Raw genomic sequence first — 26,298 nt, forward strand, 5'->3', positions numbered from 1 at the left:
CACAGAGAAATTAAATAGTCACAGAGCTAATGAATCAAACAGTCTGAAATACAGATTTGAATCCAGATAACCTGATTTCAGAGTCTATGCCCTTCATCATCTCTACTCTATTTATACTTCTATCCTGCCTGGAATTTTCTTTTGACTGTCTGCTTTGCTTTGCTAATGTCTGTCCCTAAAAGTCTTCATGTGTATTCAAGCCTTCCATCCTTAATCTTGATTCATGCTGATCAGTTCCTTCTCTCTTTTTCTTTCATGGTTGCATTTATTGGTCTTATAGTGGATAGGTATGTTTGCCTTCTTAATTTGACTTATTCATTTTAAAAATTACACTATAATGTGTAATTCAGTGCAGTATGCCCAAGAAGCCCTCAGAAAATAATTAAGTGAATATCAATCATCACTAATAACCAAGCAGTTCAAAGGTGAAGAGATGAAACAGAAGAAACTTCTCACATCTGTTATTTCAGTTTGCTGTTTTGTGCTTTACTTACACTCTGTTACTTTATGTGATTGACATGCTTAGCACTGGTTTCTTTGAAATACTTCCTCAGTGTCTTGTTGTGTGCTATAAAATTGATCCTTTGCTGTTGTGCTGCTTGTCTGGATTCATCTAGAATCTGTTGTGTTGTTGTTTAGTCACCAAATCCTGTCTGAGTCTTTTGCAACCCCATAGACTATAGCCCGCCAGGCTCCTCTATCCATGGGATTTCCCAGGCAAGAATACTGGAATGGGTTGCCATTTTATTCTCCAAAGGATCTTCCCGATCCAGAGACTGAGCCTGCATCTCCTACATTGACAGGCAGATTCTTTACCGTTGAGCCACCATAGTTCTCTTCTTACAGTTTTTCATTCTGAGTGCTTAATAAGTGCTTGAGACATTCATTGATTCCTTTATTCTTCACCTTGTACCTATCAGCTCTGATTAAGGCACTGGAGGGAACTAGAAAGGCATATAAGACAGAATCCTTGAGCTTAAAAACTAGGAGATAGAATCACATAGTCTAATATTAGATATACATGTTACAGGTCAGGATATGGTTAGAGAAGGTGTCATCAAGATAAATTTCAGTGACATTGAATTAAGGTCATGAAGGATATGTATCAATAACTTTTTTTGAAAGGCAGAAATGGGGAGGAGGACTATTCCATGCAGAATGATGAGTACAGCATTGCAAATGTAAAATGAAAGGGTTGAATGTAGGTCAATTTGATTGAAAGATGTGGGATATTAATGGGCACCAACATTAGAAAAATTAAAGCTCTGATTATTCATTTAGTTTATTTCTTGAATGGCAGAGAGTTCACATAACTCGTTTTATTCGTTGCTTACAGTACTTGGTAATAAGGGCTTCCCTGGTGGCTCAGTGGTAAAGAATCTGCCTGCCAGCGCAGGAGACCTGGGTTCGATCCCTTGTTTGGGAAGACCCCCTGGAGAAGGAAATGACAACCCAGTCCAGTATTCTTGCCTGGGAAATCCCACGGACAGAGGAGCCTAGCAGTCTATAGTCCATGGAGCTGCAAAGAATCAGACACGACTTAGCAACTAAATAACAACTGGTAATAAAGATAAAATTTTAGTTTTGTTAATTATTCCTTTTGTGTCTTCCCTCATTATAATGTGATTCTTTAAAAAGGTATAAAAATGGATTTTCTCAGGAGTCATATTTAGGGTAAGATATTAAACCATCGGTTTTACCACGCCTTACTCAAACAAGTATCTCCAATTCTGCTTGTGACCCAGGGATGGTAGAGATCTCTTAGACCTGGACTCTCCAGAACTGCTGTGCTGATGAGGGGAGGTCATGCTCTGCATTTTAGGGATAGGTATGACTTGTAATAGAAAGAAAGGATATGTATCTCTGAGGCCCAGGGAAGAGAGTGGGCAAAAATTTACTGACAGTTGAGTATTAAGAACTTTTCAGGGCTTAGGAAGTCAGCATGAGACTTGACTTGAGATGAGGGTTTATGGAGAGTGAGGGTGTAGCAAGGTCAGTTTATAGAGTGCATTTTCTAGTGGCAAAAGGCTAAGTGATACTTTAGAAATTAAAAAATTAGTAAGATAGTTATTGGGAAGATTAAATACAGCAGAAGCAGTTTGCTCAACATTGGAAGTAGAGCAGAATCTCAATAAATATTAATTCAAAGTACCATTGATTGAATTTATGTTTTATACATCTAAGAATCTATTATATAGAATAAGAAATGAAAATCTTGTTGAGAGATGAATGTTAGTTCTCATTAAAGTACTTCTTTTCTGCCTGCTTCTTTGGCGAGAGTTGATATGTTGCAGCAACTAAAAATGTAAAACCCTTGAGTAACTAAATATAATTAAATATAGGTGTTGACTCTGGGTTATAATTCATAACTTTCAAGTGACTTTAAGGATTCCCTAATGATGTGAATGTCCTAATTATTTACAGTATAAGTATAATACCAGTAACTATTAGGTAGAATTTTCTGGTGTTCTGTACATTTAAAAGAATTATATTGTATAATATTGTAATGTGTTGCTTCTGATCAGTTAAGTGGTATAATTAATAATCAAAAGTCTTTTTTGCTTGCTACTACACTAATGTAAGCTCCAGTTTTTAATATTTTTCATGTTTTTATGCCTGTGTCTTTTTTTCCACCTCATCCTTCCTACTTATGTTCATTTCAGTTCAGGTCAGTCGCTTAGTTGTGTCCGACTCTTTGCGACCCCGTGATTTGCAGCACACCAGGCCTCCCTGTCCATCACCAACTCCCGGAGTTCACTCAAACTCATGTCCAATGAGTTGGTGATACCATCTAGCTATCTCATCCTCTGTCGTTCCCTTCTCCTCCTGCCCCCAATCCCTCCCAGCATCATAGTCTTTTCCAATGAGTCAGCTCTTCACATGAGGTGGCCAAAGTATTGGAGTTTCAGCTTTAGCATCATTCCTTCCAAAGAACACCCAGGACTGATCTCCTTTAGAATGGACTGGTTGGATCTCCTTGCAGTCCAAGGGACTCTCAAGAGTCTTCTCCAACACCACAGTTCAAAAGCATCAATTCTTCCACACTCAGCTTTCTTTATAGTCCAACTCTCACATCCATACATGACTACTGGAAAAACTGTAGCTTTGACTAGACGGACCTTTGTTGGCAAAGTAACGTCTCTGCTTTTGAATGTGTTATCTAGGTTAGTCATAACTTTCCTTCCAAGGAGTAAGCGTCTTTTAATTTCGTGGCTGCAGTCACCATCTGCAGTGATTTTGGAGCCCCCAAAAATAAAGACTGACACTGTTTCCCCATCTATTTGCCATGAAGTGATGGGACCAGATGCCATAATCTTAGTTTTCTGAATGTTGAGCTTTAAGCCAACTTTTTCACTCTCCTCTTTCACTTTCATCAAGAGACTCTTTAGTTCCTCTTCACTTTCTACCATAAGGGTGGTGTCATCTGCATATCTGAGGTTATTGATATTTCTCCCGGCAGTCTTGATTCCAGCTTGTGCTTCCTCCAGCCCTGCCTTTCTCATGATGTACTCTGCATGTAAGTCAAATAAGCAGGGTGACAATATACAGCCTTGACGTACTCCTTTTGCTATTTGGAACCAGTCTGTTGTTCCATGTCCAGTTCTAACTGTTGCTTCCTGACCTGCATACAAATTTTCTCAATACCAGATCAGGTGGTCTGGTATTCCCATCTCTTTCAGAATTTTCCGCAGTTTATTGTGATCCATACAGTCAAAGGCTTAGTGATTCAGAATTTTTAAGGGTTATACTACACAATACTGACTCTATTTCCCTGTACTGTATAATATAGATCCTTATAGCTTATTAATTATATATTTGGTAGCCTGTATCTCTTAATTCCCTACCCATGTCTTTCTCGTCTCCCCACTGGTAACCTCTAGTTTATTCTCTTTATTTGCAAGTCTGTTTTTTTTTTTTTTTTTTAATATATTCACCATAATGTTTTTTTTTTTTAATTTGTTACTTAAAAGCGTATTCTTTTTTACTTTATATGAACTCTTAGGATAAAATAGTAAATGAAAAAAATTAAGATTTCTAAACTTAACTGACCCACTTTATTATATTTTCCTATAATAGATATATCTATTTGTCTCAGTATTGGGAATGATTCTTTACTTCTAGCATTTTGTTTGATTGCTTCCATTTAAGGTAACAACTTTGTGTTAAACTCCTAAATGAATCATCTATAATTTGTTTAATTTTAGATTGGCCCCTCAGAGTCAGCCATATGTGTGTTTTTTTTTTTTAATTAAACTTTTTGAAAACCTTGATCAACTTATGAATGTCAGAGGGATGGAAGTTTTTTTCCTCTTGGCCAGGATTTGGGGTGTGAGCCTTTTCCTATAATAAGAGAGTGGAAACGGAGAGGGGATGGAAAAGAAGCAAAGCAAAAGCAAATATTTTGGCTATCCCAGTTCATAGTTTCAGCATTAAGCAGTTAGCCTGTAACATAGACTGAACTGTTCTAGGGCCCTTTTCTATATCTAATACAATAGGTTTTCTCCTGGAAAATAAAGGTCAAAGACTTTAAAAGGCTACTTTAAAATGATTTGTTATTGTAAATAACAGCAATCCACCAAGTCTAGTTTTGCTTGTTCCATTTATGCTACTCCATCAGGTAATTGACAGTTTATATGACTGGACCAACTAATTCCATGTTTGTGTGTGTTAGCTGCTCAGTCGTGTCTGACTCTGTGATCCCATGGACTGTAGCCCACCAGGCTCCTCTGTCCATGGGGATTCTCCAGGCAAGAAGACTGGAGTGGGTAGTCATGCCCTCCTCCAGGGGATCTTCCCAACCCAGGGATTGAAACCGGGTCTCCTGCATTGCAGGCAGATTCTTTACCACCTGAGCCACCAGGGAAGCCCATTTCCATGTGTCTTCTTCACTGATAGGTTTAAGGAGACTATTTATTTATAAAGTAAATATAATAAATTGAGATGCTCTTCTCCCACTTTCTTATTTGAGGAAGGTAATTAAAACTACATATCTTGTTTAACAGAGAAAAATATTACAAGTTTGAGATCCAGCTATGAATTAGATTCTGGTTTTGCTCAAACTGCTTTTATTATCAAGATGAGAAGGAGCTTTATCTAGGTTTAGACTAGAATTTTAAAGTGCATCTATAAACCTGGGCTTAAACTAGACTAAACTAAATCATAGCATTTGAAGTGTGCAATAAACAGCTTTAACCCCCTCTCCCTTTTTAACTGTATAATTCTGTTTTTATGAAGTTCAAGAATCAGCAAACTAAGTGATAGGCATCAGAATGGTGGTTATTTTGGAGGAGAGGAGCAATTTAACTGAAAAAGGAACATAAGTGAACTTTCTAGTGATAGATATGTTCTCTTTTTTTAACTGAACTGTAGTTGACAATATTATGTTAGTTTAAGGTATACAACATAGTCAGTGTTTAGATACATTAGAGAATCACCATAAGTCAAGTAACCATTTCCATATGAAATTATTAAAATATTGTTGACCATATTCCTTATTCTGTATATTACATTCTCATGACTTATTTATTTTATAACTGTAAATTCATACTTCTTAATCTCCATCGCCTGTTTCACCCAGTCAGCCCCATCCTCTGGCAGCCCCAGTTTAGTCTCTGTATCTAAGACTCTTTTACATTTTGTTTTGTTGGTTCGTTTGTTTTGTGTTTTAGACCTCGTAAATGAGGCCATTTGATACTTGTCTTTGTGTGTCACCTATCATTATACTCTCTATATTCTTCCATGTTGTCACAGATGGCAAGATTTTATTTATTTATGGCTGTAGCTACTTTAACCTCTTCCTCCATACAATAAAGAATTGTCATGTATAAAAAAATAAATAGGCACTGGTATTTTTCAGTGTTTATGAATAAAGCTGTAGATATTAAGTGAATTGACAATGCAAGCTTAGCTCTCTTCCCTTCTCTTTAAATATTAATGAGCTGTAGAATTATGAGGAAGTTGGACATCACAGTTCTGACACAAAAAAGGACTTTGCTTTGGAGAATGGATTAGAAATTTGATAAGATAAAGATTTTTTTGAGCAAGATATCCTTGTCTTGATTTCTAACATTTTATTTAATAGTTTATTTTTTACTGGTTTAAGAAGGTGGCCCTTAGCCTTTCAGTGATTTTGGTGGGACTCTGGATTAGAATATAGATGATCATAACATTTATTATTTGCCATGTAGGACACAGGATATTTTGGTGCTGTGACTAAGATTTAATATATTTGAGTAGTAACTGTTTTTTTCTAGAGTCTTTTTCTAAAAATTGTTTTATTGGGGTATAGTTGATTTACAGTGTTATGTTAGTTTCAGGTATACAGTAAAGTGATTCAGATATACATACACATATTTCCACTTTTTTTAAGATTCTTTTTTCATATAAGCCATTACAGAGTATTGAGTAGAGTTCATTGTGCTATACAGTAGGTTCTTACTAGTTATCTGCTTTATATATGGTAGTGTGTATATGTCTCTCGAAATCACCCAACTTATCCCTTCCCTTACTCTCTTACCTCCTGGTAACCATAAGTTTGTTTTTTATCTCTTTGACTCTATTTCTGTTCTATAAATAAGTTCATGTGTACCATTTTTAAGATTCTACTTACAAGCGATACGTGATATTTGTCTTTCTCTGTCTGACGTACTTCCTCTGTTGATGGACATTTAGGTTGCTTCCATGCCCTGGCTATGGTAAATAGTCAGCCGTGAACATCAGAATGCATGTATTTTTTCAAATTATGGTCTTCCCTGGATTTTTGCCCAGGAGTGGGACTGCTGGATCATATGGTAGCTCTATTTTTAGTTTTTTAAGGAACCTCAGTACTGTTTTCCGTAGTGGCTGTACCAGTTTACATTCCTTCCAGCAGTGTTACAAGGCTCCCTTTTCCTCACACCCTCTCCAGTAGTTATTGATTGTAGAAAATTTGGATTATCAAGGTTTCCGTGACAGGTAGCAGTAAAGTACGGCAGTGAATCCTTAAACACATCTATGTGTTCTAAGATCTATTTCTGCATCTAGCTAGGGATGTTTTGCTTCTGAAAATTGAATATAACCCAGATATAAGTAATAATATAGCAAAACAGTATACTGAAGTGCTGAATATTCAAAGTATATTTTTATTTCTGAAGTCCTTCCTAGTTAGATCTAGCGTCCTAAAAGTATGGATTTATCCATCTTACTCAAATCTTTGTGAAATAAGACAGGCTTTGAATGAATTAACGAGTAATCAGTCTTCAATCCACTTATATTTGAAAATAGCCAAGTCATTTATGACATATTATACCAAGAAATAAATATAATGTGCAGTGTCCAATACCATGTGGATAGTCAAGTGTATCTCACCAAGTCAAATATTTTGTGTTTTTGTCTGGCTCTTAGTAAAGAGGTACACAATTTTTAAAAGTCAGTTTTAATATGAGCATTGACATTTTGCATTTATTCACTTAGTGAATAAATTTTGTAATAGAAATAATTCATTTAATAACTTAGAGAAGGAAATGGCAACACAGTCCAATATTCTTGCCTGGACAATCCCATGGACAGAGGAGCCCAGAGGACTCTCTATGAGTCCATGGGGTCATAGAGAGTTGGACATGACGGAGTAACTGAGCGCACTTAATAACTACAAATCTTTTTTTTTGTTTATTTTATAGGCTATTAACTTAAAGTATACTAGAGTTAAACAAGGGAGTTTGGGACTGGAAATTCTGTTAATGAATGTGTAATAGAGGGTTAAGAGAAGAGAGCTAAGAGAGACACCAGTATTTATAGTGTGATTAGAGCAAGGAAAGGTGTAGCCTGAGAAGAAATGGCTAGAGAGAACAGAAGAAAATGAGGAGAATACAGTTGAAAAGAAGCAACGAAAGAGACTTCGTCAGTGCTCTGAAGTTAGATGCTAGTGAGAGGTGATATAAGATTCCTGAAGAATGGCTGTTAGATTGAGCATCATGAAGACAAATCAATGGTGTCCCTTTTTGAGACTGATTTCTCATAGCATGGTGGAGGCACATTCCAAACTGCTGTGTTTTGTATAGGAAGTAAAGAAGTGGAGAGGACAGGTACAGCTCGGAGCCAAGAAGTTTGGGTCTGAACAGGAGGAAAGAAAGCAATGGGTGGAAAGGGAATTAATGTCTGAGGGTGACTGACTTGACTGATTTAATATATTAGGTTGGCAAAAAAGTAATTGCAGTTTTGGACTGTGAGTTTTAAATCATTATTACTAGGCTCAAACACATTTTTGTTATTCAAAATAGAAGCCATTACAATCAACACATATTTGCCAATGAGAAGTAAGTTTGTTTATTCTTGTAGTGTAAAAGATCCTTGATTCACACAGTGTGATGATGGAGAACTATAGTAACTTGATCTCACTGGGCCATTCCATTTCTAAGCCAGACATAATTGTGTTATTGGAGGAAGGAAGAGACCCTGGATGGTTGTGAGGGAAGAAGCAAGAAGCTGGAATACAGATTTGGATTCAAGTTATAAAATAATCAGTGACAGAAAAACATTTATTTCTGGGAAACATTCATCTCTTTTTCTGCATCAGATCATTCATGGTGGTGAGGAAGCCCTATGAAAAATGTGGGAAGGCTTTTTGTTGTGCTTCAAACTTTGTTCAACACGGAAGAGTTCTTACTGGAGCAGACTGCCAGGACTCCAAGATGGCGTCAGTTGTACCACTGAAGGAAAAGAAACTCCTGGATGTCAAGTTAAGGGAGCTGCCAAGCTGGATACTAATGTGAGATTTCATCCCTAAAGGCATTCTGGAGCATTTCAAAGCGCTTATTGCCAGTATTACAACAAGTTAAACATGAAGAAAGGGAGTGTCGCTGGGCTTTCTATGGTGCCGGCAGGTTACATGCTTTTCAACTGTTGCCGTTCTTACAAGGAATTTAAACAAGAGCAGCCAAGCGAGTACCACTGAAGAGGGCACATTCTACATTCCCAGCCATGATCTTTGCCAGGCACCCCTGAATCCTTTCATAGCCTAATGGAGAATTAACACCCCAAAAAAGATGACTGGTTAAAAAAAAAACTCTCTTAGTAACTTTCAAATCAAGTAATATGAACTATAATCACCATTCTGTATATTACATCCCCATGAGTTATTTACTTTATAGTTGGAAATTTGTGGCTTTTGGCCTCCTTCACACATTTCAGCCACTGCTTCTGGCAGCCATTAGTTTCTTCTCTGTATCTGTGGCTTCGCTTTTATCTTTTTGTTCTTGATTTTTTTTCTCCCTAGTCCACATAAAAGTGATATCATACAATATTGGTATATATCTTTCTCTGTCTGACTTCACTTAGTATAATGCCCTCAAGAGCCATCCATGTTGTCACAAATGGCAGGATTTCTGTCTTTTTATTATTTACTAATATTCAATTGTATACACGCCACATTAAAAAAAATCTCTTGATGATCTCTTGTTTCCATGTCTTGGCAGTTGTAAAAAATGCTTCGTTGAACACTGGAGTGCAGATATATTTTCAAAATAGTGATTTTGGTTCCTTTGGGTAAATACCAAGAAGTGGAACTGTTGAGTTATATGGTAGATTCTAGTTTTAATTTTTTGAGCAATCTCCATACTGTTTTTCATAATATCTGCACTAGTTGATACTCCCTCCAGCAGTGCAGGGCTTCCCAGGTGGCTCTCAGATGGTAAAGAATCTGCCTGTAGTGCGGGAGACCCGGGTTCGATCCCTGGGTCGGCAAGATCCCCTGGAGAAGGGAATGGCTACCCAGTCCAGTATTCTTACCTGGAGAATTCCATGGACAAAGCAGCCTGGTGGGCTACAGTCTGTGGGGTTTCAGAGTCGGACCCACACACACACCAGCAGTACATAAGGGCTCCCTTTTCTCCACATTCTTGCCAGCATTCGTTATTTCTTGGTTTTTTTTTTTTTTGGTAATAGCCATTCTTACAGGTGTGAGGTGATCTTTTATTGTAACTTTGATTTGTATTTCCCTGATGATTAGTGATGTTGAGCACCTTTCCCTGTATTTATTGGCCATTTGTTTGTTGTCTTTGGAAAAATGTCTATTCAGAGCCTCTCCTCATTTTTAAATTGGGTTTTTTTGCTTTTCTGTTAAGTTGTATAAGGGTCTTTAAAAAATATAGTCAATTATAAATCAACTATATTCCAATAGAAAATAAAAATTAAAAAAAAAAATTTCATGATTCAGGATATGACTAACCCTTGGAAAGCATTTTCTGCGTCTTGCTGGTTATGGAAGCGTTTTCCCTGCAAACAGTTGTCAAGATGCTTAAAGAAGTGGTAGTCTGCTGGCAAGAGGTCAGGTGAACATGGCAGATGAGGCAACAGTTTGTAGCCCAGTTGGTTCAACATTTGAATCATTGGTTGTGCAACGTGTGGTCAGGCATTGTCATGGAGAAGAATCGGGCCCATTTTGTTGACCAGTACTGGCTACAGGGGTTGCAGTTTTCAGTGCATCTCATTGATTTGCTGAGCATAATCCTCAAATGCAATGGTTTTGCCAAGATTCAGAGAGCTGTAGTTTATCAGACTGTCAGCAGAGTGCTGAACAGTGATCATGAGCTTTTTTGGTACAAGTTTAGCTTTGGAGCTTCTTCTCCGTCCAAGCACTGAGCTGGTTGTCACCAGTTGTATAAAATCCATTTTTTGTCGCACGTCACAATCTAATCAAGAAATGGTTTGCCATTGAGTGTGGAATAAGAGAAGGTAACACTTCAAAATGATGACTATCTTGATTTTCGGTTAGCTCATGAGGCACCCACTTATGGAGCTTTTTCACCTTTCTGCTGCTGCTACTGCTGATAAAGTCGCTTCAGTCGTGTCCGACTTTGTGCGACCCCATAGACAGAAGCCCACCAGGCTCCCCTGTCCCTGGGATTCTCCAGGCAAGAACACTGGAGTGGGTTGCCATTTCCTTCTCCAATGCATGAAAGTGAAAAGTGAAAGGGAAGTTGCTCAGTCGTGTCCGACTCTCAGCAACCCCATGGACTACAGCCTACCAGGCTCCTCCATCCATGGGATTTTCCAGGCAAGAGTAGTGGAGTGGGGTGCCATTGCCTTCTCCGTTTCACCTTTCTAATTTGCTTCAAATGCTGAATGACTGTAGAATGGTTGACACTGAGTTCTTCGGCACCTTCTCATGTAGTTGTAACAGTATCAGCTTCAATGATTGCTCTCAATTGGTTGTTGTCAACTTCCGATGGCCGGCCACTGTGCTCCTCATCTTCAAGGCTCTCGTCTCCTTTGCAAAACTTCTTGAATCACCACTGCATTGTACATTCATTAGTAGTTCCTGGGCCAGGTGCATTGTTGATGTTACAAGTTTTCTCAACTGCTTTATGACTCATTTTGAACTGAAAAAAAACCTTGAATTTGCTTTTTGTCTAACACCATTTCTGTAGTTTAAAATAAGTATAAAGTAAACTGCAAGTAATGTCATTAGCAAAAAACAAAGCAAGAGATGCACATTAAAATGATGTATAACATAATCACATCTATTTAAGAATGTGTTCCATATCAAACTGCAAAGTTCATCAGTGCAAAACTGCAGTTACTTTTGCACCACCCTGATAGATTCTTAAGGCCACTTAAATATTGATGGGGAAGTATTAGTGAAAATGGAGATGTTTCAAATATAAGGGAGAGAGAGGCATGATAGGTTGAGGTCTCAGGAAATACAAAGAACAGTCTGTGGACAAACTTCCTTGGAAGAGGATAAGATCCAGAGCAGAGGTAGTAGAAGGTAATGCTTTCTGTTTTGCTTCTAGAAAGAAAGAAAAATTGCGGAAAATCCCCAGGATGACTTTCATTTTCTCTGTGAAGTAAGAAAGATTAGATCATTTACTAGGTAGCAGGAGAGAAGAGGAAAGCATTGGAAATGTGAGAGAAGTCAAGATGGTTTGAAAAAGGTCGTTTGTTGGGAAAGGAAACATTGCAGGATTGCTGGGTGAAAACTTTTTGTGATGGAGTCCAATCTGAGCCTAGCTTATGGTTAAATTTCTCTTATAACACATCATTTAATAATGAGACTACACTATGGTTGGTATTACTTTCAGTCACTCATTTTATGTGTATATAAACAAATGTACAGATATAAAATAATTTCCATGGTAATAATGATTTTCTCCCTGTGGCTAGTCACTGCAAAACCAAAATTTTAAGTAAAACTTGTTTAAAGTTTTTCTGCAAGTTAAACTTGTTTATTGTTTTAAAAAAGAATGACTTTTAAAAATGACTTACTTTGTATGAACAATGCATGTTCATTATGAAGTAACACAGAAGAAATTAGTATTTCTGTACCAGGTGGGTGACCAGCATGCAGTTAGTCCATTTTTGTTTCAGTGTTTGTTTGTGCCAGCATACTTAGAATGTGAAACTTTGAAAGTGGCTGTAATTTCAAAGTGGGCCACCTTGCTGACTGGTAGGATCTCTTTCAAAGACTGAGAAATCTTATGGTATTTTACTTTGTGTGTATAATCCACTTAGAGTATATACAGAGAGGAATATTTTCAAAACCAAATGAACTGAACGATGCTCAGACTTAGCTTTTTTTAGTACTCCTCAGTATTGGAGAAGGAAATGGCAACCCACTCCAGTATTCTTGCCTGGAGAATCCCAGGGACAGGGGAGCCTGGTGGGCTGCCGTCCCTGGGGCCACACAGAGTCGGACACGACTGAAGCGACTTAGCAGCTTAGTAGTTACAAGAAGGAAGAGGATAGGTCCATATTTACATCCTTTAGTCATGTTATTCTCATCTCTGATATATGGAAGTAATACACTCTCGTGGAAAAGGGATATAAGTATCAAAATGTTTCTCCAAGAACCACTCTGTCAGAAGCAATGATCAGCCTTCTCTGCTTGCTTTCTTTCCCACTAAATAGCATCTGACGCAGTTGAATACTTTCTTCTTGAAACATTTTCTTTCCCTTACTCCTATAAGAGCACACTCCTACTTTTTCTCTGACTTTGTCACCACTTTGTACTCTCTTTTGCCAGATCCTTTCCTATCAGACACCTGAGTTTTTGAGTGATCTCTCTATATGATGTTGTCCAGACCCATAACTTTAAACACATCTGATAATTTCTAATTTTATATCTCCTGTCATGACCTTCCATCCTACATGTAGTCTATTCTGTAGTACATGCCCAGTACAAACTTTCTCATCTTCTCTACAGCAACAGTTTCATCTCACATTACCATTTATCTGCACCACTGCAATTACCCCCTAACTTAATCTTTCTGCCCTCACTCTTATCCTCTCCCTTAGAATCTGTTCCTCTTGGAGTAACCACAGTAGCTTATTTAGCTCATAAATCATATATCATCATGCTACTTTCCCTTTATTTAAAACTCTAATCAATGGCTTCCAATTATAGCTAGAATAAAATCCAAACAGCCATGGTTACAAATGTTGGTGAACTGCTCTGCTTCTCCAATGTCAATTTGATTTACCATCGTCTGCTGTGGTTCACCCACACTGACCTTATTCCTACTTCTTAGAACTCTCTTCCTGCAGGTCTTCACGTTACTCCCTCATTCTGGCCAGTCCAGTCTCTGCTCCAGCATCATCTCCTCGGAGAGGAGTCTTTGACTGTCCTAGTTCAAGTATTGCCCAGCAGTGCTGCCCCCTCCCCTCCACACACACATGCTCTATCACATTATCACATTTTATATAGAATAGTACTAACATGCAATGGCAACCCATTCCAGTACTCTTGCCTGGAAAATCCCATGGACGGAGGAGCCTGGTAGGCTGCAGTCCATGGGGTTGCAAAGAGTCAGACACGACTGAGTGACTTCACTTTCATTTTCATGCGTTGGAGAAGGAAATGGCAACCCACTCCAGTGTTCTTGCCTGGAGAATCCCAGGGACAGGGGAGCCTGCTGGGCTGCCATCTGTGGGGTCGCACAGAGTCGGACATGACTGAAGCAATGCAGCAGCAGCAGCAGTACTAAAATAGTTTTTAAAAAATCAGATGACATCCCACCACTAAAATGACCATAATTAATATTTTCAGACATGTCTTGATTTTACAAAAAAAAAGTGATCTCACATTTTTAATTTAAATAGGAAGTTTTGTCACAGTTTCCTATTTAAACAGTTTTAAATACAAAACTTTGTAATTTAAGTGGAAAATTGGTATTACTTTCCAAAATTGAAGGTAATAAGAATAAATACAGTGAAAACTACATATTTATTGAATTTTCTAGCCTTTATAAGCTCTGAGGTGAGGTGTGCTCTGTTGATAAAAAGTTAAATTTACAAATGTTAAACATTAAAGATCAGCAACATCAAACTGACATTTTCTCCTTGGCATAATCAGAAGGACTAAAAGAGAATTAAAAGAGAAATAACTTGCTTATCAAGCAATTCAATATGATATAGTATAATCTTTATGATGACTTCTTTACTGGTAAAGTATTTCCCCCAAAGAGAATTGTGATAGTAATTGTAACATTTTTTTATAATAATTGTTTTAGTTAATGTGAGGTTGAAATAACTTTCACCATCATATCAGATCAGATCAGTTGCTCAGTCGTGTCCGACTCTTTGCGACCCCATGAATCGCAGCATGCCAGGCCTCCCTGTCCATCACCAACTCCCGGAGTTCACTCAAACTCACCTCCATAGAGTTGGTGATACCATCCAGCCATCTCATCCTCTGTCGTCCCCTTCTCCTCCTGCCCCTAATCCCTCCCAGCATCAGTCTTTTCCAGTGAGTCAACTCTTCGCATGAGGTGGCCAAAGTACTGGAATTTCAGCTTTAGCATCATTCCTTCCAAAGAACACCCAGGGCTGATCTCCTTCAGAATGGACTGGTTAGATCTCCTTGCAGTCCAAGGGACTCTCAAGAGTCTTCTCCAACACCACAGTTCAAAAGCATCAATTCTTTGGCACTCAGCTTTCTTTATAGTCCAACTCTCACGTCCATACATGACTACTAGAAAAACCATAGCCTTGACTAGGCAGACCTTTGTAGGCAAAGTAATGTGTCTGCTTTTGAATATGCTATCTAGGTTGGTCATAACTTTCCTTCCAAAGAGTAAGAGTTAGCAGTGCTAAGGGGAAGGTTTGTAGCAATACAAGCTTACCTCAAGAAACAAGAGAAAAATCAAATAAATAACCTAACTCTACACCTAAAGCAACTAGAAAAAGAAGAAATGAAGAACCCTAGGGTTAGTAGAAGGAAAGAAATCATAAAAATTAGGGCAGAAATAAATGAAAAAGAAACAAAGCTAAAAGCTGGTTCTTTGAGAAGATAAATAAAATAGACAAACCATTAGCCAGACTCATCAAGAAAAAAAGGAAAAAGAATCAAAGCAACAGAATTAGAGATGAAAAGGGAGAAATCACAACAGACAACACAGAAATACAAAGGATCATAAGAGACTACTATCAGCAACTATATGCCAATAAAATGGACAACGTGGAAGAAATGGACAAATTCTTAGAAAAGTACAACTTTCCATAACTGAACCAGGAAGAAATAGAAAATCTTAACAGACCCATCACAAGCACGGAAATTGAAACTGTAATCAGAAATCTTCCAGCAAACAAAAGCCCAGGACCAGACGACTTCACAGCTGAATCCTACCAAAAATTTAGAGAAGAGCTAACACCTATCCTACTCAAACTCTTCCAGAAAATTGCAGAGGAAGGTAAACTTCCAAACTCATTCTATGAGGCCACCATTACCCTAGTACCAAAACCAGACAAAGATGCCACAAAAAAAGAAAACTACAGGCCAATATCATTGATGAACATAGATGCAAAAATCCTTAACAAAATTCTAGCAAACAGAATCTATTAAAAAGATCATACATCATGACCAAGTGGGCTTTATCCCAGGGATGCAAGGATTCAGTATTTGCAAGTCAATCAATGTGATACACCACATTAACAAATTGAAAGATAAAAACCATATGACTATCTCAATAGATGCAGAGAAAGTCTTTGACAAAATTCAACACCCATTTATGATAAAAACCCTCCAGAAAGCAGGCACAGAAGGAACATACCTCAACATAATAAAATCCATATATGATAAACCCACAGCAAACATTATCCTCAATGGTGAAAAATTGAAAGCATTTCCCCTTAAATCAGAAACAAGACAAGAGTGCCCATTCTCACCACTACTATTCAACATGGTTTTGGAATTTTTAGCCACAGCAATCAGAGAAGAAAAAGAAATAAAAAGAGTCCAGATTGGAGAAGAAGTAAAATTCTCACTGTTTGCAGATGACATGATCCTCTACATAGGAAACCCTAAAGCCTCCACCAGAAAATTACTAGAGCTAATCAATGAATATAGAAAAGTTTCAGGATATAAAATTAACACAGAAATCCCTTATATTCCTATACACTAACAAGAGAAAACAGAAAGAGAAATTAAGGAAACAGTTCCATTTACCATTGCAACAAAAAGAATAAAATACTTAGGAATAAATCTACCTAAAGAAATAAAAGACCTATATATAGAAAACTATAAAACACTGATGAAAGAAATTAAAGATGACACAAATAGATGGAGAAATATGCCATGTTCATGGATCAGAAGAATCAATATAGTGAAAATGAGTATACTATCCAAAGCAATCTATAGATTCAATGCAATCCCTATCAAGCTACCAACGGTATTTTTCATAGAACTAGAACAAATCATTTCATAATTTGTATGGAAATACAAAAGACCTCGAATAGCCAAAGCAATCTTGAGAGAGAAGAACTGGAGGAATCAGCCTGCCTGACTTTAGACTGTACTACAAAGCTACAGTCAGCAAGACAGTATGGTACTGGCACAAAGACAGAAATATAGATCAGTGGAACAAAATAGAAAGCCCAGAGATAAATCCATGCATCTATGGACACCTTATCTTTGACAAAGGAGGCAAGAATATACAATGGAGAAAAGACAATCTCTTTAACAAGTGGTGCTGGGAAAACTGGTCAACCACTTGTAAAAGAATGAAACTAGAACACTTTCTAACACTGTACACAAAAATAAAATGGATTAAAGATCTAAACATAAGACCAGAAACTATAAAACTCCTAGAGGAAAACATAGGCAAAACACTCTCCGACACAAACCATAGCAGGATCCTCTATGACCCACCTCCCAGAGTAAGGGAAATAAAAGCAAAAATAAACAAATGGGACCTAATTAAAAGCTTTTGCACAATGAAGGAAACTATAAGCAAGGTGAAAAGACAGCCTTCAGAATGGGAGAAAATAATAGCAAACAAAGCAACGGACAAAGAATTAATCTCAAAAATATACAAGGAGCTCCTGCAGCTCAAGTCCAGAAATTTAAACGATCCAATCAAAAAGTGGGCCAAAGAACTAAACAGACATTTCTCCAAAGAAGACATATAGATGGCTAACAAACACATCTATAGATGTGTTGCAAAGTCACAGATGATCAGATATGCAGATGACACCACCCTTATGGCAGAAAGTGAAGAGGAACTAAAAAGCCTCTTGATGAAAGTGAAAGAGGAGAGTGAAAAAGTTGGCTTAAAGCTCAACATTCAGAAAACTAAGATCATGGCATCCAGTCCCATCACTTCATGGCAAATAGATGGGGAAACAGTGGAAACAGTGTCAGACTTTATTTTGGGGGGCTCCAAAATCACTGCAGATGGTGATTGCAGCCATGAAATTAAAAGACGCTTACTCCTTGGAAGGAAAGTTATGACCAACCTAGACAGCATATTAAAAAGCAGAGACATTACTTTGCCAACAAAGGTCCATCTAGTCAAGGCTATGGTTTTTCCAGTGGTCATATAGGGATGTGAGAGTTGGACTGTGAAGAAAGCTGAGTGTGGAAGAATTGATGCTTTTGAACTGTGATGTTGGAGAAGACTCTTAAGAGTCCCTTGGACTGCAAGGAGATCCAACCAGTCCATTCTAAAGGAGATCAGTCCTGGGCGTTCATTGGTAGGACTGATTTTGAAGCTGAAACTCCAGAACTTTGGCCACCTCATGCAAAGAGTTGACTCACTGGAAAAGACTCTGATCCTGGGACGGATCCGGGGCAGGAGGAGAAGGGAACTACAGAGGATGAGATGGCTGGATGGCATCACCAACTCGATGGACATGAGTTTGGGTGAACTCCGGGAGTTGGTGATGGACAGGGAGGCCTGGCATGCGGAAGTTCATGGGGTCACAAAGAGTCGGACACGACTGAGCGACTGAACTGAACGAACACATGAAAAGATGCTCAACATCACTTATGATCAGAGAAATGCAAATCAAAACCACAATGAAGTACCATCTCACACGAGTCAGAATGGCTTCTATCAAAAAGTCTACAAACAGTAAATGCTGGAGAGGGTGTGGAGAAAAGGGAACGCTCTTACACTGTTGGTGAGAATGCCAAGTAATACAGCCACTATGGAGAACAATGTGGAGATTCCTTAAAAAATTGGAAATAGAACTGCCATACGACCCAGCAATCCCACTGCTGGGCATATACACTGAGGAAACCAGAATTGAAGGAGACGTGTACCCCAGTGTTCATTGCAGCACTGTTTACAATAGCCAGAACATGAAAGCAACCTAGATGTCCGTTCGTCTAGCTGTGGTACATATACACAATGGAACATTACTCCACCATTAAAAAGAATGCATTTGAATCAGTTCTAATGAGGTGGATGAAACTGGCGCCTATTATACAGAGTGAAGTAAGTCAGAAAGAAAAACACCAATACAGTATACTAACACATATATATGGAACTTAGAAGGATGGTAATGATGACCCTATATGCAAGACATCAAAAGAGACACAGATGTAAAGAACAGACTTTTGGACTCTGTGTGAGAAGGCGAGGGTGGGATGATTTGAGAGAATAGCATTGAAACATGTATATTACCATATGTGAAATAGATTGCCAGTCCAGGTTTGATGCATGAGACAGGGTGCTCAGGGCTGGTGCACTGGGATGACCCAGAGGGATGGGATGGGGAGGAATGAGGGAGGGGGGTTCAGGATGGGGAACACATGTACACCCATGGCTGATTCATGTCAATGTATGGCAAAAACCACTACAATATTATAAAGTAATTAGCCTCCAATTAAAATAAATTAATTTAAAAAGAAAAATAAATAAAATATATCTATCTGGCTGTAAAAAAAAAAAAAAGAATGGGAAGTTGTCCAAATGGCCACCAAATTTTCTGTAAGCTTGTATTTTACAGCTCTTTTAGACCTCAGTTGATCCCAGGGCTATTCAGTTTTGAAGGATAAATTTAATGTTCCTTTCACTTAATTTTTATCTTAATTTTTGGGCAATATTTTCAAAAATAAACTTGTTATTTGCATAATATGTTTCCACCTCATATATAAATGAATAAAATAGTGATACTGTCAAGCATGGGAACAACAATGCAGTTCAATTTCTATTGTCTATCTGGTTAAAATTGAGGGCTGAGATGAATAGATTGCCATTTAAAATCTGCTGATGCATTTATTTTAGGAATGTTGTTGAGGATATCACTATAATTACTCAGCTCCTACATCAAGATAGCTTTGTAAGAAATATTTCATTCTAAGTGTCATAAGTTTTTTATTTCTGTAACTGAACTGACCATGTTTCCTTTATTGATCTGACTGCCAGATCTGATCTAACTTTTATTTTCAGTTTTCCTGTTTTATTGTGTTATTTGTATAGGTTGCCTCACGATGATAAGTTAATATTATGCTTCCAGGGAGACTTTTTTCATACTTTTTGGATATTTAGAAAATTTACCTAAACCATTGTCTGGTGTGCTTATTAGTAGGATATAATGTACCTCCTCATTTTGAACTTAATTTTGTTCATATGAATCAGATATATATTGATTGTTTGTATAACATTCAATATATAACATATATAACATTGATTGTTTGCCAATAATACTTAAGTATTAATTTAAATACTTACACTTAATTGTAATAATTTACTTTAAATTTATTATTACCAAATAATTCCACATTAAGATATGAACAGATCAATTATTTCTAATTTTGGGAAATTGTATTTAAAAACTTTGCAACCTGCAGTGTGAATGTCTTGGTCTTCTAGTATGTAAGAATGAGCTATAGTCATTGTTTTTCTCTTATCAAACTCAATCTAACTGTCTTTCATGATTCCTGTGATACCTTCTATCTAAAATAACTGATCCTTTATGTTTGAAAACATCTCATTTTGGGAATATAATCTGATTGGTAATTTTAATTTAATTTGTTATAAATGTGTTTATTGTTCTGTGGGTATACCATTGCTTTATGTTTATAATATTTCTTAGTATTTGTTCATTTTTGTGATACTGTTATCTGATAATTTGAGTAAATCCCAGCTGAATTATGTTGCCACATTATGTCTTCAAAAGGGCATAAAGTCAGTACACATGCTTCAGTAATATCTGGTTGTTTTACCCTTATGTTTCCAGTTGGCAATTTGAAATTATGGCTTCAACTGCAGTTTAAATATGTGATAATAGCATGTGTTTCTAATAAGGGCCAGCACCATTTTGTTCAGATAGTGTGAATGGTTGTCACTCATATATGACAAATGCACCTTCATCTGCTTCTTTGATAGCCCCCTAAAAACCATACCCTCACATCAGGCCGATGAAATTAGCTGCTGTGTAAATTGTGTGTCTGAGTGGTTCATTATCTAATCACCGTCAGAACCACAGTGATAAAGTAGATTGAAGCAGGGAAGAGGTCTGCCAGATGATTTCACACACACCGCCCCCCCAAATCCGGTTTCCCTTGGAAACCCTAATAGTGCAGTTTAGAACTTCAGACTCTCATGCTTGGAAAACAGTATCTTTTAATGTACCAAACCTGAAAATACCGGTAGTTCTGGAGCATAATTTTCTTTCTGTAAAAATCATAATTTTATTTATTTCAATCAGTTTTTGAAATGTTGAAGCTCTTGAATTATTATTTTACTGATAGTGCCCTAAGTAGTATGAAATCAGAAAAAAAAAAAATACTCTGTCTTACTTGTAAGAATTCAGAATAATTTGAGTAAATTGTTAACCTAGGAATCTTGACTCACTCTAATAATGACCTTTGTGTTATTTGTTTATTGAATTGCTTTGCTTTAATTTATTTTAGGTGCTTTTGAAGATGATGATATCACACATGTTGAAGGAAGTGTAGATCCTGTTCGAGATATAGAAATAATACATGAAGAGCTTCAGCTTAAAGATGAGGAAATGGTTGGGCCCATTATAGATAAACTAGAGAAAGTGGCTGTGAGAGGTGGAGATAAAAAACTAAAACCTGAATATGTAAGTAAAATTTATAGCTTCTTTAGATATTTGAGTTCATTTTCTTTGATTAATTTTTTTAAAATAAAACACATATAACATCTAATATTGTTACGGAATTTTAGGATTCAAGAATCATTTCTCTTCTTTTTTAACTTTTACTAAAGCAACAAATACTTTTAACGAGAAAAATGTAACAAGAAACAAGCATTTTTCCCTATTATTTATAATTCCCCATCATTATTTATAATTGGTATTTATAGTTCCCCATTGCCTTTTTTCTTTAATTTTTAAAAAATTTATTTTTTTAATTGAAGGACAATTGCTTTACAGAATTTTGTTGTTTTCTGTCAAATATCAACATGAACCAGTCATAAATGTACATATGTCCCCTCTGTCAGAATGATTCAAGGATCATTTCTGTTAAAACATTGTTGAAAAACTTTGTTTTCTCTTGGCAACAAAGGATTGTTGTGATACACTGGTTAAGTATTCTTAGCAAGCCATATTTAGCACTAATATTGAGTATTTATATGGTTACTATTAGTAGCCTCAAGTTTTAATGTTGGAAAGTGAAGTCGCTCAGTTGTGTGAAGTCGCTCTTTGTGACCCCGTGGACTGTAGCCTACCAGGCTCCTCTGTCCATGGGATTTTCCAGACAAGAATACTGGAATGGGTTGCCATTTCCTTCTCCAGGGGATCTTCCCAACCTAGGGATCGAACCCAGGTCTCCATCATTGTAGGCAGACGCTTTACCATCTGAGCCACCAGAGAAAACCTTTAATGTTGGAGATGTGGAGTTTTCTGATGAAAACTTGCCAAATTTAACTAAATGACTGAATATGAGTTTTGTGGATTTGAAGAAGTGATTTATATAAGAAATTGGTCTTCCATAGCAATTGACTGAATGAATGCACTATTAAAGTAGACAAATAATTTTAACATTTTATGCGGTGAAAACACATGTCATTGTCTTTAATATTCAAATATGTTTTCTATCACATTATTGTGAATACTCTTTAATAATATTCTAAGCAATGTTTCAAAATTGGTTTTGAAGCTTTTAGTTTAAATTAAAAAAAATTGTCTTTTACCATAAAAAAGCAGCTTGATTATATATTTTCTCATTTATTAACATCTTCCATAAACTGTTCTTGCTTTTTATGGCTTTTTTATTATAGGAAATTTTCTTTCTTTTTAACTTCTCATGTGATTTAATATGCCTATTTTTTATTTTCTCATTTTTAGAAGCTGATTATCTTTTCTTTTTGTTTTCTCATTTATTTTTAATAAGTTTGGCAACACAGTTGATTAGGGAACTCTAATAGGAAGAAATCAATTACAGAATCTAAACATAGGCACACTACTAATGAATTATGGCTGAAAGTGCCTGGTCCTAAAGCAGAAAGACCTGCGTTGTGCTACTCATTTCTTGATAGTTTGGAGCGAGCCCAAGTCATTTGACTTTTCTTGACATCATGGTTATTTCACTTTTTCCTTATGCAAATAAAGCGGAGAAAAGAAAGCAATTTGTCTGTGGAAATTATAAAAGATTTATGACAGAAAAGGGGATTTCACATATGGATAAAGATATTCCTTTCTGAAAAGGGGAAAAATCGTGTGAAAGATTGCCGGGGACCAGCCCCGGCTGATCCAGGGTATTCGAAGGAGAGACGGCGTAGGCGAAGATCAGGAAACAATTGCTTAATTAAACATTAATTAAGGATATAAAGAGTAATAGAATGAGGATAGCTCAGTGAGGAAATTCAGTGGAGAAAAGAGGCTGAAATAAGGATAGCTCAGTGAGGAAATTCAGTGTAGAAAAGAGGCTGAATAATTCAGCCAGAAGGTAAGAGAAAGAACGACATGGTGACACCAAGTTTCGGTGAACAAGGCCCACACTTTATTTTCCAAAGTAGTTTTTATACCTTAAGTTATGCATAGAGGATAATGGGGGAAGGGGTAGAGTCAGGCAGCAGGCCAGACTTTCTTCCTGCAAACTTATCATATGCAAAAGCTTAGGTGATTTGCATCATCTTCTGGCCGGGAGGCCTGTTAACATTTTAAGACCTTTTCTTCAGAAAACTTATTTTTCTCTAAAGGTGATTGGTCAGGAGCCACCCTCCAAAAGCATTAGATAAAGTTGCATTCCTACAGCGCAAAGGTGTGGTGGGCTATAACAAGAAAAAGAATTAACTCAAGGGTCCCAGGTTACAAACATTAAAGCTACTACTTACACCAATTATATTAATCAATACACTGCCAGGGACACAGCAGGTAAGGGATATGGAAACTTAGCAGCAAACATTGGCCCAACAAGTGAAAATCCCTTCACCAATACAATTTCTAATCAACCTTTTAACTACTCAAAAGAATCTGTGTTTAGACAGTTTAGAATATCTCCTGCCTCTCACAGTTGGGAGGCTCTGAACAATCACATGTGGCCGGAAAAACCTATTCAGGTAGGCTAGAGGATTTCCAAAGGAGTTTGTAGGTTAAACACTGTCACACCCAGGAATTATTAACTGGAACTGTAAGCTAACTCTTTTTTCAGAGAGAGGTAGTGGGGGACAGCCCCCCGTAAAATCAGAGCTGTAGGTGAAAGCTCAAAGCAGAAAGTAGGCAGACTCTGGTTTTGGGGCTAGATGCTCGAGAATTTCCAGGGGGACTCCTGAAGCTCGATCCCGCCTTTGCGTATGCCAAGCCTCCTTCCTCATGACCTTTGTCATGGGCGGAGTTCCTCACGCTGGCTACCGGCAGTGATAGAATTCCAGTTGAGCTATTCCAGATCCTGAAAGATGATGCTGTGGAAAGTGCTGCACTCAATATGCAATATGCACTCAATATGCAATATGCCGGCTCCCGGCAAAAGATATTCGAATTGAAGGCAATTCCTTTGCCCCAAACAACATGGTTTTCTGATTAGAATGAAGCTGAGCAGTCATCCCTTAGTTAACTGATGCTTACTGACATTCTTATCTGTTTCAGAAGCATTAACTGTCTTAAAAATAAAATTTGTTGATCTTGCTTTTACTTATACATGGGGAAAAGAGACATTACATTCTTCTGAAATTCTTGGGCTACCATTTCCTGGCCTTTCTTCTTGAAAAAAATTAGAACACCTATTACTTCTTATTTCCAAACACTGAGATTATTTCATCATTTTCTTTCCTCAGATTTAGCTGCTTCAGAATTAAGTATAGATTTGTGTTTCTCAGCTTTCTTTCTGATTATCATTGTCCCTAAGGAAAATTTAAGTTAATTAAATTTCTCCCTAATGAGAGAAATTAAGTACTAATGAGTAAGAATTTGTTGGATAGAGTTGAGCATTGGAAGGCCACAAAGTATTTTAATAACTAGGTTTTTTTTTTTTCACTCCCTAGAGTCAATTTTTGCCTCTCTAGGAGTAATATTACCTCTATTGTGCATTTATGGGGCTTCCCTGGTAGCTTAGTGGTAAGAAACTCGCTGCAACAAGATCCTTAGAAATTCTAATACATAATTATTTTCTGTAACCCAAGAAATATGAGAGCCAAGAGAGTACTAAATAACATAAAAAGTCTCTTGTGATTTGGTCTTTAAGTCATGTCTGAGTCTTCTGCGACCCCATGGACTGTAGCCCACAAGGCTCCTCTGTCCCTGGAATTTCTCAAGCAAGAATACTGGAGTGGGTTGCCATTTCCTTCTCCAAAGGATCTTTTCAACCCAGGGACTGAACCTGAGTCTCATTCATTAGCAGGTGGGTTCTTTATCACTGAACCACCAAAGAAGCTTCAGTAGTTTCCTAGGGCTGCCATAACAGTTATCACAAACTAGATGGCTTAAAATGATAGAAATGTATTCTCTCACAGTTCAAGAGGCTAGAAGTCTGAAATCAAGGTGCCAGCAGGGCCATGTTCCCTTGAAAGCCTCCACAGGAGAGTCCTTTCTTGCTTTTTCAGTTTTTGGTAGCCCCAAGCATTCCTTGGCATGTGGCAGTATAAGTTCAATCTCTGCCTCCATCTTCACATGGCTACCTTCCCCTGTGTCTCCATCCAAGTTTCCCTCGTCTTATAAATGAAAGTGTTAGTCACTCAATCATGTCTCATTCTTTGTGACCCTATGGACTGTAGCTTGCCAGGCTTCTCTGTCCATGGGGTTTCCCAGGGAAGAATACTAGAGTGGGTAGCCGTTCCCTTCTCCATGGGACCTTCCTTACCCAGAGATTGAACCCAGGTTTCCTACATTGTAGGCAGATTCTTTTATCTCAAGATCCCCTAGAGGAAGGTGTGGCAACCCACTCCAGTATTCTTGCCTGGAAAATTCCATGGACAGGGGAGCATGGTGGGCTACAGTCCATGGGGTCACAAAGAGTCGGACATGACTGAGCAGCCAAGCACAGCGCAGCACACACATTCTGTTTGGAAAGACAAAATTTGGAAATGAAGGTAAAAAGCTTTAAGGATCATTTTTATTTTGTATTAACTAATTGGAAATCATCATACTTAAAAGATATTTATAAAACTAACAGTTATCTGATTAAACCACTAAATAAGGCAACCAAGAATTGTAAATAATAGATCTGTTTTTCTTGTCAGTCTCTCTGAATTAAATAATTAATGTCCCCCAAACATATAGCTATTAGCAGATTTCTTCTCATTATTCTTAGGGCAGTTTTTAAAGTTAATTTTTACGTAACTTAAAAAACATTAAATGGGAAAGATTAGAGATCTCTTCAAGAAAATTAGAGATACCAAAGGAACATTTCATGCAAAGATGGGCACACTAAAGGACAGAAATGGTAAGGACCTGACAGAAGCAGAAGAGATTAAGAAGACATGGCAAGAATACACAGAAGAACTGTACAAAAAAGGTCTTAATGACCCAGATAACCACGATGGTGTGGTCACAAACCTAGAGGCAGACATCCTGGAGTGTGAAGTCAAGTGGGCCTTAGGAAGCATTACTACAAACAAAGCTAGTGGAGGTTATAGAATTCCAGCTAAGCTGTTAAAAATCCTAAAAGACTGTGCTGTACTCAGTATGCCA

At 37.4% G+C, this 26,298-nt stretch overlaps 1 protein-coding gene across 1 annotated transcript in view; it reads left to right on the forward strand.

Moving 5' to 3' along the window:
- Positions 1-26,298, forward strand: part of OLA1 (Obg like ATPase 1) — a 164,595-nt gene that overhangs the window by 72,886 nt on the left and 65,411 nt on the right. The window contains exon 5 of the mRNA XM_019970677.2: positions 21,116-21,291. Coding sequence (XP_019826236.2) covers positions 21,116-21,291 — 176 coding nt within the window. The remainder of the gene's footprint in view (positions 1-21,115; positions 21,292-26,298) is intronic.

This window comes from Bos indicus, chromosome 2 (assembly GCF_029378745.1).
Source record: "Bos indicus isolate NIAB-ARS_2022 breed Sahiwal x Tharparkar chromosome 2, NIAB-ARS_B.indTharparkar_mat_pri_1.0, whole genome shotgun sequence".
Taxonomy (NCBI): domain Eukaryota; kingdom Metazoa; phylum Chordata; class Mammalia; order Artiodactyla; family Bovidae; genus Bos; species Bos indicus.